Source organism: Ambystoma mexicanum, chromosome 2p (assembly GCF_040938575.1).
Source record: "Ambystoma mexicanum isolate Mex_15411 chromosome 2p, UKY_AmexF1_1, whole genome shotgun sequence".
In the NCBI taxonomy this organism is placed as follows: domain Eukaryota; kingdom Metazoa; phylum Chordata; class Amphibia; order Caudata; family Ambystomatidae; genus Ambystoma; species Ambystoma mexicanum.
In genome coordinates this window covers 1,243,091,199-1,243,103,667 of record NC_090923.1, presented here as the reverse complement: position 1 = coordinate 1,243,103,667, position 12,469 = coordinate 1,243,091,199, and the positions used below count along the sequence as shown (strand labels likewise).

The 12,469-nt window shown below is 44.6% G+C and overlaps 2 protein-coding genes across 2 annotated transcripts in view; one reads left to right on the top strand and one right to left on the bottom strand.

The window, feature by feature from the left end:
* LOC138567386 (actin, cytoplasmic 1-like) overlaps nt 1-2,371 on the top strand; it is a 101,789-nt gene extending 99,418 nt beyond the window's left edge. The window contains exon 6 of the mRNA XM_069645549.1: nt 603-2,371. Coding sequence (XP_069501650.1) covers nt 603-746 — 144 coding nt within the window. The 3' untranslated portion in view covers nt 747-2,371. The remainder of the gene's footprint in view (nt 1-602) is intronic.
* LOC138567390 (actin, cytoskeletal 3-like) overlaps nt 1-12,469 on the bottom strand; it is a 510,127-nt gene that overhangs the window by 401,046 nt on the left and 96,612 nt on the right. The gene's annotated exons all lie outside the window — the stretch shown is intronic.

The following is a 12,469-nucleotide window of genomic DNA, read 5'->3' as shown; positions in this document are numbered from 1 at the left end:
TCTAAGCGTGGACCCGGGGAGCGAACCTCTGTTACTCTGTGTCGGCTTAGGCGGGCACGTTGCCCCTGATCTATCCTCCCATGTAGCAAAAGCGTCACAGAGTGAGCTTGCCCGAGGTTTATAAAGTATTGGTAATAACCAGCTTCGCCTCAAAACTGTATATTTAGGACATTCAAGTAAAACATTGATACTTTTCACCTGCAAGAGAGGGGCAAAAAGAGCGATACTTGTCAGATGTTGGAGACCAGCACCAGGCAAACTCAGCTAGTGGGAGTACATTTAATCTGAACTTTGTGTGAAGTACTCTATTGAATACGGGATGGATACATCACTCTGAATCTAGGTTAGTCTTAAACAAGACATATCCTGAGAACCTAGACAAGAGTGCAGATTTAAACATCTATATTTCTAAATACAGGCTGCAAAGTTTGATTTCACTTCTCTTAATACCTCGGGTCTTATATTAACTTGATGGGAAAGTGACTTGGACATTAAAGTCGTTTCTAGTCTATGGTCTCTGTTGAATGGTCACACAGTGAGTTATTTCTGTAGTGTTTGTATCATCCTGAATTGTTGTAATCGTACATATGTCTTCTCTGTAGATCATCGCCCCACCTGAGCGCAAGTACTCTGCCTGGAGTGGAGGCTCCCTCATAGCGTCCCTGTCCACCTTCCAGCAGATGTGGATCAGCAAGCAGGAGTACGAGGAATCTGGGTCTGCAATTGTCCACCAAAAGTGTCTCTAAATTGACTTTCCCTGCTCCTTGAAAAACATAACTTTGCAAAGAGAACCAAGACAAGACACGGATTTTGTTTACTTTGTTTATGATATTTGACTCAGGACTGACAGCTGGCCCCGAAAAGGACAAACAGTGCTGTGGAACAAACGTTCACAAGTTCTACAATGTATGAAGCTCTTGATTGCACTTTTTCATTCCAAATGTTCAAATGGATTGTTACAGGACAATAGACAGCAGAGTAGAACTGGCCTATTGTGGCACCAGTCCTGATGCTTATTTAGTTTTCACTTCCGATCAATGTGCTTTAATTGGGTTAATTAAACCAAAGGGCTGCTGGCTGCAATCATTTATGGTAATCCCACTAACGAATTCTATCACTCTTGTCTAGCAGAGATTTTGGCCTTATTGTCGGTCATAGCCCCCCGCTGGTTTTCTGTACACCTTAGTATTCATGCTTTGTGATGGCTGCTTTGGGAGCCATACTATCCTCCTTCTGGTGTGGTTAAATGTCTCAGGCTAGGATGGGTGAAAGTCATTTATTGACTGCATTAAGCTGCGAGTGCTGCTTTCCCAGAAGCCTTGCAGTTGAGAATATCTGAGCAGAGATGTACTAATGAGATGGACACAGGGCACGTGCCCCATGGAGGGGCCCCACCTGGCTGCGGGTGAAAAGAGGTCACCCTTTTTAAAAAAACAAAAAATGATCATCACGTCAGAATATTGGATAGTGTGCGGCTGAGGTTCAAAAACTCCTGTCTGACTGATGTTGACAATGTGTTAAGCACTTGTTGGAGAAATCTGTGTTAATATGAGTAATCCCAGTTCAAACACCAGGAAAGATAGCTCCAAGCCTTTCCTCTCTCTGGGGTTGTTAAACTTGAGGCTATACACTTGGCTGATAGTAACACTAACTGTGCCACACAACACTGTACCGTCACCATAAAAGCTAGCCCTGAATAACTAACATAACAACAATATGGTTCACGTAAAGAGCTTGGTTCCGCCAAAGGATTGTACAAATTAGGCAGCCACCCTGAATGAAGTGCATAATCCATTCGTTATTTATTTATTTAAAAATTAATGCATTAGTCAGGCGAGGCTCACAGGTAGCCTAATTTAATATAGTGGAACCAAAGTGTTCGGGCAAATCCAAAATTTGCCACTGGGTCATACTGTGATGATCTTATTTCACTGTAAGGTACTGTGCTGTCTTCAGTGAAAAGATTTGACTTTTCACAATCTAGTGTCATTGTCTGTCCACTGCATACCTTTTTTTTCATGTAGATCATTTGAGGGGATTGGGTCATTGGCAGAAGAAAGCTGGCCAAGTGTCACAGGTCTCTGGTCAACAAATGTTCAGGACTGCTAATCTTTCCCAAAAAACAATGTTCTGTTTTCTACTTTTTCTAATGATCTTCACATCATGAATAAGACCCGACAAGTGTTTGGCAAACAATAACTATCGGAAGGTGCCCTTATCACATACTTTAAAACACATCTTTAAAATGGAATGATAAAACAAGGAAAATATTTTTTTAGGCTCACATTTTAATTAGTATTCTCTTACTTCTAGACTTCCATTTCTGGTGGAGGAAATACACTTCAAACGTTCTCGTTTTGCATAACATGTTTCTATAAAGATTTTTTTTTCAAAACATTGGTTAACATGGTTTATGGTTTGTCATGTATTTTGTGCACTTCCAAAGGCAGGTACAAGAAACAAGGTATTATTGTGGATCACGAAAGGCAAACATTCATAAATAATTGCAACCATATACACGATAAGAGCTGAAAAGGAATGAGGTGAATTACTGGAATTGCAGACTGGGCTCAAATGCCAGCTCCACCACGTAAGCAAAGGGTGTGATTGTGGGCAGCTGATTTAATTAAGTGCCAACTAGGTCAAAATTGCCAGTTTCTACACTTTTCTAAATCATCAGCCCCTAAGAAGGATTTAGTTATCGGGGTAGGCTCTTTGAAAGCCTCACTCATGGTTTAACTGGTTATAGTGTTGTTTCATGTATAAAAACAGCGGTCATTCATATACTGAACACCACAAAGTAATGTGTTTATTTGCTCTCTATGGCAACACCATTCGAAAACAATGGTTCTCTTGTACACTCGAATGTGTGCACCTTCTGATGACATTTTATCTGTATCCTTTGCCCTCTTTCTCCTCTGTCTAGGCTATAGTATGTGTTCCTTCCTTGCTGCTCCCAATGTGCTGCCTGTATCCAGCACTTGTGCCTTTTGTGAACCTGCTCCGTCTCCGGCCACTATGATAGATCTATGTGTATTTTTCTCACAGCATCTAATTCCTTTCTTTATTCACGCTTGACCATGCATAATCGCAACCAGGGTCCAGTATCCATGGTAAGGACATGTACCTGCCTTGCTGCTTCTAAACTCGGAACTTAACACATATGCTCTGGTGTATGTCATGGCCACCAACCCAGGGCCAACACTTTCATCCTCTAAAGGGTCCAAATGGACCCTGTCCTGGTGCCTTTGGCACCAGGCTCATAAGAAAGTGTGCTCTGCACACTTTGAATCCAAGGCATGTGCTCTCAGGCCGGTCGTGGCCATTAGAAGACATTGGCAGGCACGTGCAGGAGCCTATGGGAGTGGTGAGGTGGGGCCACAAGGCGGGGCTAAAGGGGAGTGGCAGGAGGCAGGCTATTTAAGCCAGCCCCAGCCGCATGTAGAGGCTTCGCGTTAATCTGCCCTGGGCAGCGTAACGCTCTCCGCCATCTACAGCTTTTACATGCTTCCAGCTCTTACCTGCTTCCAGCTCTGCACGCTGGGCCTGGGCATCATCTGCAACGTGCGCATCCTACCTGAATCAAGCCATATCATCGCTCACAGCACCGCGCGCATCTCATCTGAATCCAGCCATACCATCGCTCACAGCACCGTGCGCATCTCATCTGAATCCAGCCATACCATCGCTCTCAACGCAGTGCGCATCTTACCTGTTCCTTCAAATCCATCGCCTGCAGCTCGTCTCGTCCTCACCTGTCCGAGCACGCCTACGCAGGAGTCTTCTTCTCGTCAGGATCTTCAGGGATCTTCCATCTACCAGCCGCTAACAGGTTTTCGGACCACCGCTCTCCACCAGTCGACGCCGGATCACTCTGTAAAAGAAAAGGAAGCACAAGTGTAGTAACTGCATAAACATTTAAAGCTTGGCCGTGCAATACCTAAGCCTTGCGTTTTACCTAAAAACTCACTTACCTGCCAGTGGGGCCACTCCATCACCCTTCTGGCGCTGTGCAGGCTCGTTCCCAACACCGCGACCGTGCAGGGCCATCTTCACATCTATTGGGAAAGAGAAAGACATTATCAGAATTACGAGCCAGAACCGTGGGAAAATACATTGCAAAATTACGAACAATAATCATTATTACGAACACTTACCTCAAAAAGGGGATTGGTCGCAGCAGGTCTGGGCCATCACGTATACGGACCAGTGAAGTAACTAGGTCTATATACAGCGCCCCTGCTGAAGAGAAGCAGGACGGGGAGCTCATCTTTACTAAACAACAGTGCTTTGCCAGCGACCAGAGCAGTCCACTCTACAGCAGCTGAGGGTAGAGCCGGATCCAGGGGAGTCAACTCCAGGGAGGGCCCCAACCATGCCCCAACACCCCCGTGGAGGCCAGGTGAGCGTAACAGTGTAATGACCTTCCAGGTCATGTTCAATCTGAACTTTGTGTCTGTGCTGGTGTATGTGTGATTTTGTTCATATGGCTACCGATCTGTATCCTGCATCTATACTACAGCCAGCATACCTTCCCACATGTCTGTTTTTGTGAAACTGTGTCTGTGCCTATGCTAGAACACAAATACCCTCACCATGGACTGCTAACTTTACCCATGCACAGGCACCGTTTCCATCTAGGGTTTGTGATTGCGACAAAGGGAAGAGAGGTGGGATTGATCAGAGGTTCACGGATGCCCTCATTACGTTGGTTTCAAGGGGAGCCAAATTTGTCTGTGCCATGGGCTCCCAAGTCCTTTAGAATAGCCATGAATATGAGCCAGCTTTTCCTTGAGCGGGGTGGTGTCTACAATACAATAGTTGGTAATTATGGGAGCTGAATGTTTTTTTAGGTGGTCTATAATCTCCAAATGCAATGGCCCTCGTGTTGGATAGCTTCTAACATATGTCCTGTGTGCTGCACATATGTGCATTCTGGGTTTGGTCTGCCATTTCTGTGAAGGGAGCATAGATCTGCTTTGTAGGAAACTCTGCTTACCCAGAAATGTTTCATGGCAATATGCATGAGCTTCTCCATCTTTGCCCAATAAAGGTGAGCGTCAACAGGCAACTGATATAGGGTCTCATCACGAGTTGGGAGGCATCCCAACTGGGATACCTCCAAACTGTATTTGCATTACCGCCCCCCCGTCTAGCGCTATTAGTGCCGGATCAAGGGTTGGGCGGTACTGGGTGTTCCCCATTGGGTCCAGCGCAATTACTGCTGGCGGTATTACCGCGTGGCAATTGCGCTGAAAATCAGCATTTTTCCGGCGCATTTACACCAGCTTAGAGCTGGAGGTAAATGCTGCCAACTCATGTTTGGGAGGACCCTTAAATCCAGAGGTAATAGTGTTACCGCCGCATTTAAGGGCTACCGCCCAACTCGTGATGAGGCCCATAGTCTCGATACTGGGAAATGCCTTTATGCACATGAATGTGGCTTGCTTGTCCAAACATTTTTTTTAATGCAGTAAGCCTAGGATTCCTCTCTGAACTATTAGCTACATTTTCCCACTCTAGTGGAGTGTAAAGAAAGCAAAGAGGGAGGATGGTAAAAGGAACCGCTATTGGTCCGACCACTTAATTGAAGCTGACTGAAATGTACTATGTGATGTTAAGAGTCTTATATGCGATGTCAATCAGCACAGCGGTGGTCCTACAGCCGAGACCTTGTCTGCTAAACAGGGGCATTGTGCCCCCCCCCCAGGAATACCCAGACTGTAATCTAGAGTAAGGAAGAGTAGTACGGATAAACAGGAACAAAGAAGTGATGGGATACATTGAGGCAGAAGAGGATGAGAACTATGCAGATATGGGAAGAGGTGGTCCTATTGTGTAGATATGCAGGTGTATTGTGATGTTGGAAAAATGTTCACGATGAAAGAAAAAGGAAAATGTGATTCCTCATGGAGACAAACATGTTTCCTTGAAGGCAGCTTTCAGAAACTCCAAAGAGCAGTGCTCAGGAAATAAGTGAAGCATGATTGTGTGATGGACCCAAGATGTGATGGCGTGTTCCCCATTAATGGGTTGGCCAACGTTTGTCAGGTAGCATTGATAGGCACCCCCTGGTGTACCTGATATGTAAACTGGTTTGTGTCTGGCCATTTATCATAGGTGACATAGCCAAGAATGAGTTGCGTGAAAGGTACATGTGGGGCAGGAAAGCTGGGAGAAAGAAGGGATGCAATCACTATGCACTAAGCACCAGGCCATCATGGTCTGTTGGTACAGGTGACATTGTTGAGATGTGGTGGTGCTAGCATGGTGTCAAGAAGCGAGAGTCCGGATAGAGTTAAAGACTTAAAGCACCTGCTTTAGCCCCCATCAGCCTTCCCGTAGGCTCCTTCCGCCACCATGGTCTGTCCCCATTGTTCTCGTTACCCATGACCTCATCAATCTTCAAAGCCATCGATGCACCGGCGAGGATCAAATAGCTCCTCTTTCCCACGTCCCAGAACATTCATCTCCCTGTCCCAAGGATTCACATGGGCCTCACCTTATGCTAGATGGAAATTCTAGTGAAGTATCATGCTCAAATTCTGACTGCGCAAACCGCCTTTACACCTCTCAGGCCTGACGCCAAACCACATGCACAACGGTAACGTGCAATCAAATGCCACTGCATGCACATCTGGCAGACATGTTCACAACACACCGCAATACAATTCCACCAGTCCCGACACACCAGGAGGACCTTCGGGCAGACTATATAAGTCACCGTTCATATGAGGAAGGTATGAAATGGCAATATCATGATGGGAATAATAAGACAACCATTTCCTGAAATAACATTCTGAAACCTTTGAAAGAAAACCATCTCTTACATGTCACACTGTGTAGCATATCATAAACGAGACTATATAGGTGAAGAACTCAGCATACCTATAGAATATCACCCCATTGCACAGCATTTGGATGAATCCCACTGAGAAAAGGAAGGAAAAGTGTAAGACTGGAGGAATGATAAACATCTATTTTAAATGGCAGACAGCCTTGTGTGTTCGTTTCGACATAGTATACTTGGATCCTTACTTAAGAAGAGAGGTTAATGGGATAATTTCTTGAGAATAGTTCTAAATGAATCCCCTATGCAAAATTTGCAAAACCTTGGAACAGTTGGAGTCATATTAAGGCCAATTGTGCAAGGATCAAACCTTTTAAGGATCTATGCATAAACAACTCGGCAGCAATATACAAACTAGGATAGTAAAGCGGCCTGAAGATAGAATTGCAGGAGATGGAGGGGGGGGATGTGGAGGAGCGGGTAGCCTCTTATCTGATCACCTCCATCAACCCCACACCTATGGCTTGAGACATCTGTACCATTCCACGTGCAGTTTAGAAGTTTAGATGTTGGCCATTCACTTCACTGCAGCTCAATACTCCAGTAAGATATTTCTGTTGGTTTATAGTCATAAAATCGAATACAATAATGTTGAAAGTAAAAAAAAAAAATAAAAAAAAAAATAAAAAAAAACCAAAAAAAAATTCGAAAAAATAATGTCGAAAAATAAAGTTGAATTTCTTTTTTATTACGTTTTTTATTCGAAATAGGGGGGTTCCCCCAACCCCTTTTTTTAACCTTTTTCTTTACATGCGGAACCCAAAAGACAAATATAAATAAAAAAATAAAACATTCAACTTTTTTTTCGACATTTTTTCGATTTCTTTGTAATTCAACATTATTTATTCGATTTTATGACTGCACACCATTTCTGTTCACTTCCTTCATAATATATCACTGTTTATTTTTAATGGGTGTATGCAGTGCGTGGATATATGAGAATGGCTGGACTGTGGAGATGGGTGATATGACAAGGCCTTTATAGCGTGCCTATACACAAGTGTTTCAAGACGCGAGAGGCCACCGTAGAGGGTGGAGCCTCTATGGTGGCCCACAGAGACCTTTATCCGGATAAAGAACCAATTCTGCCCTAGATGTACGTATAATGCGTGTATCGTCCTCCCCTCTCTCCCTGTCCTTTCATTCATTATACACATTTCTCTTCTCTCCATTTTTCAACTGTGTTCCTCATCATGTTCTTTCTGTTCTTCTTACCATTTTGGTCTTTGTATTCCTAATCTCTTCTAGTTAGTTTTTCCTTTTTGCTAACATGTCCCTAATGTCCCCTCTTTTGCTTTTCTCGTCCCTATTTCTACTCATTTCCTTCAAGCCCCATTTGTCCCAGGAATGCATGTTCCATGCTAGCCTAAATTCACCCTGCCTCTCTCACCGGTCGCCTGCTGCTGAGCTGCGGAAGGGCACATGGGATGGAAGCACTGGAATCAGAGGTCTGTGGAACACTGGGTCTCCTCCAGAGAAGTCCATCAAAATCGGCACCCGCAGAAGGAGAGCCCCGCACGTCACACTCATCTGAAAAGATCAGTCTTTCACCATCTCCGAGGAAAAGTCCAGTACATCAGTTGATGGGTTCCAGGAAAGATTCTTCTTCATTTTGGTTGGCAGGAAGTGGGCAGTAAAGGTGGGCAAACCAATTAGGGGTTGAGGCAGGTTCAGTGCAGGATTGGGTCTATTTGACCTAAAATATTTGACCTAATCACATTTGATCGAATTCATTTGACCTTTTTTTGGTCTAAAATTAATGGACAGAGCCCCAAACCAACCCCCACTGCCCCTCAAGCTAATATATACCCATACCCTCCCCCATATACATATATTTAATTAGATTCGGCAAAGAAATGGTCAAAAAATGTTTTAGGTCAATTATGCTAATACCGGAATGCAATGTCTGGCTTTGGCCAAGCTAGACATTAAGGGCCTAATTCACAGACGTGTTTTATAATGGCAAACCCCCATTGAACAACGCTCTGTGAATTAGGCCCTAAGTGTTCTGTCCTTGCCAGAGGCGGAAGCTAGATGGAAGCAGAAAAGAAGCGGATCGAGAACTAGAAGCAATGTTGGGGCTAGAGAGGGAACATGAAAGAGAAGGGGGTGAACAGATTTGAGAGAGACAGATAAGGCGAGAGAGCAGGGACAGAGAAGAAAATGACTACAATGAGGGAGGCCTACACTTGTGTGGAAAAAGAAAGAGATGAGAAGGAGCCGATTGTAGAGTGGGTTCCCGGAGTGCGGCGCGAGTCAATTTGTCTTGAAATGGCACTAGGGTCAATGAAGCAGATACACTCTTTGTGGCAACCCACTCACGCCAATATGTTTGGAGACCATGGAAAAAAACGTGTGGGTGACATCCTCCTTTTGAATTATCTATCCCCTAAATATGGAGTAGAGTGCAGCAAACATTGTAGTTTCAGAAAACAACCGTCTAATCTCGCTGTGAAAAACATTAACAAAATCTTTGCCTGCAAAATAATTAATTGAATGCATGTAATTGGCAACAGCGTAGCCTAATGCAATCTTGGCCCTGCATTGTGCCCTTTACAGGCAACACAAGCTGCCTTATTCTGAATTTCGATGAAATGAATATTTGTGTTTACCATTGCATGATACAGGTGGAGTAAACTGGTCATTGGGAATCTGGGACAGAAAATGTGCAAGGCATTGAAGCAGAAAAAGGTGCAAACATATCTATCATCCGTCTCCACTCATTGAAAGACACTGTAAACATGATATGCAGCGTCAGTCTAGAAGCACCACACTTTGCACAGTGGATGTATGCACATGAAAGTATTACAGGATTGCTCAATGGGTTAAGCACAGGTTAGAATCCTGCCAGGGCTATTCAACCCTTTATCCTTTGGGGGGTTGATACAAATGAGTACTATTATATTGGTGAGTAAATTACACTGATTATTGCAGTGCTTAGAAGTGGGATGAATCCATGAGGTGTCGTCGTACCTTCATAAGTGCCTGACTGCCGTGGGTGAGTGGATGGGTCGAAATTGGCAGAAACTTAATGGGGACAAGACGGAGGTGCTGGTGGTGGGCGCCTCGCCTAATGCTACTCTCTGGGTATCTTCTTTTTGCCCTTCTTCACTGGGTGTCCTTCCTATCCCTGTGTCCAAGGTTGAGAACCTAGGAGTAATCCTTTCATCTTCTCTTTCTATGAAAGATCGAGTGTCCGCTGTATGCGAAGCGGGCGACATCCACTTAAAAAAGGATCTTCCTCCGATACCTGCGACTCTTCATCCGCCTGTAGTGGCTGCCTTGGTGTTGAGCAGACTGGACTATTGTAATGCTCTTTATCTGGCTCAACCCAAAGGCACCATCAGCGATTGCAGCGCCTTCAGAATTTAGCCGCCCGGGTGGCCACAGGGTCCCCTTTTGGGGCTCACATCTCCCCAGTATTGTGCACCCTCCACTGGCTACCTGTTGCTCAGCGGATTGCATTTAACCTGTGCATTGTTCACAGGGCGCTTCACGGACAGGGGGCAGAGTATCTCCAATCCAAATTTACTCGTCACCTCCGCTCGGCTGCAGCCGGCCTTCTGGTCATCCCGAAGTTTTGTAGATCTCGGATTGGCGGTTGTGCCTTCTCTGTTGTTGCTGCTCAAATGTGGAACGACTTGCCAGCGACAGTTAAAATGTATCTAATCACTATCACTTACAGTTTAGGAGAACACTCAAAACCATCCTGTTCTAGGCCCCTGGCTCGGTTTCATCGGCCAACTCTGCAGTCCCTTGTCTCTCTAGCGCCAAGATACACTTGGGTGAACATTGCGCCCTACAAATTACATTAACATAACATAACATGAATTGCTATGTAAAAAAGTGATATGTTATTGCACAGACCCAGTGTGTTTGACTGCTATACAGTGCTGCGTAAAAGCGTAAACACTCTTTAATTTTAATCTCTGGTTAATTAAAAAGTTGCGTTTCTTTACCCAATTTCATGATCCTGGCAGCTGAAACATCTTTTGTTATGTCACTTCTGTTATTTGCTAAATACCAGACTGTGTAATTTACCTGCCTTTATTCCAATGGCGCAGCAGTCTCCGGTTTTTAGATATAGCACAACCCATCAAAGTTGAAACGATTATTCCCTGACCATAATCCTAAAGTGACCCTCTTTTTGGCGATACCTTCTGAGTAAGCGAAGAGCAGCACGAGGAAATTAAGTGCTTGAACCTTAGCAGTAACAAGGTACTTGGTGCAATAGACGCTCTTAACGAATCAAGTAAATAGAATTTGGCCTTGAGAAAGCGCAAAGGCACGAAACGTGAGTTAGCCCTTTTACCAAACAAACTGCCTGCACCTCTGATGGCTTTTTAATGCAATTGCTTTCACAAATATTCCCATTAAATGCCCAATTTCCACTGGTTATTTAAGAAAATCAGTGGGTAGAACCCTGCCTCCCACCACCCAAAATCCTGTTGAAAGTGGTCAGGCCTGCTTGCTTGCAACAAAAGGGGGAAGGTATTTACACACTAACCATTAAAAAAATGACCAACCAGTGCTTGTGCTGGATTATCCATCGAGCATACTAATCACTGCACCACGTGGCCTCAATGCCCCAGATGAGAGGAAGCGCGGAGGCTGCTGAAGGCAGGAGCAGAGTTCTCAAGTTATGCCATAGGATGCATGTGCAGCTCCTGGTGTAGTATTTAATTCCGGTGTAATTACATCCCTTGGAAAAATGTTTAGGAAGTGTGCATTTTCTACTTTCCTTTGATGCTTGATTGCAATTTTCCCTGATGTGATAGTGTAGCACACTGTTTCAGTCACTTCTTCAATAAAGTGCCACAAATAAGTGTCTATTTTGCACCCAGTGTTTCCTTTGGATGCATAGTTTTCTGATGGGCACATAACTTACCTACTTATTAGAAAAGCTTGTGTGTGCACTGTGGTGGACACAGCCCATGTAGTGGTGTAATATCCCAAATGCTCCCCTACATGGCTGAATTAAATTCCGATTTCTCTGACAAGTGTGCTGTGAAATGCGCCATCACGACCATCGTTTGAGCGGGGGAGGGAATGCCCCCTCCAAAGCACCCTGGCACGATCAGGGTTGCTCACAGTTTGCACGGGAATCTCCACTACACACTGATTCTAAAGTTAATCACCACTGCAGATGATACAGTGGTCTAACTTTGTACATTTTCTGGAAGGGCCCTCAAGGTCTTGACACCTGAGCCCTACTATGGTGTCGTGTAATGAGGCATGCACTTGTCTGACCAACAGAGAAGAACACTACTTGTTCGTGCATTTCTTTTCACTTTCTGCCCCCTCCCCTTCCTGTCTCTTCACTCAACTCCACAAACACATCACGCCCTAGGAGTTCAACTAAAGCACATGCCACATAACTATGTGAGCCACTCTAGCATCTCGCTGCACCATGCTCTGCTCCTGCCCATCACCCCCACTTCCTTGCACACATCTCCCATCTGCTCCCAGTAGCCATAGTTAACATGCGTTATCAGTGTATGCAGATAGATTGCAAATGTGTGATTGTGTGCTGGGGCTGTGAAGAAAAGTAGAAACAAATGGTTGTACCACACATTATTAGCTGGCACTGAAATGTTAAGATTACTTACCATAATCATC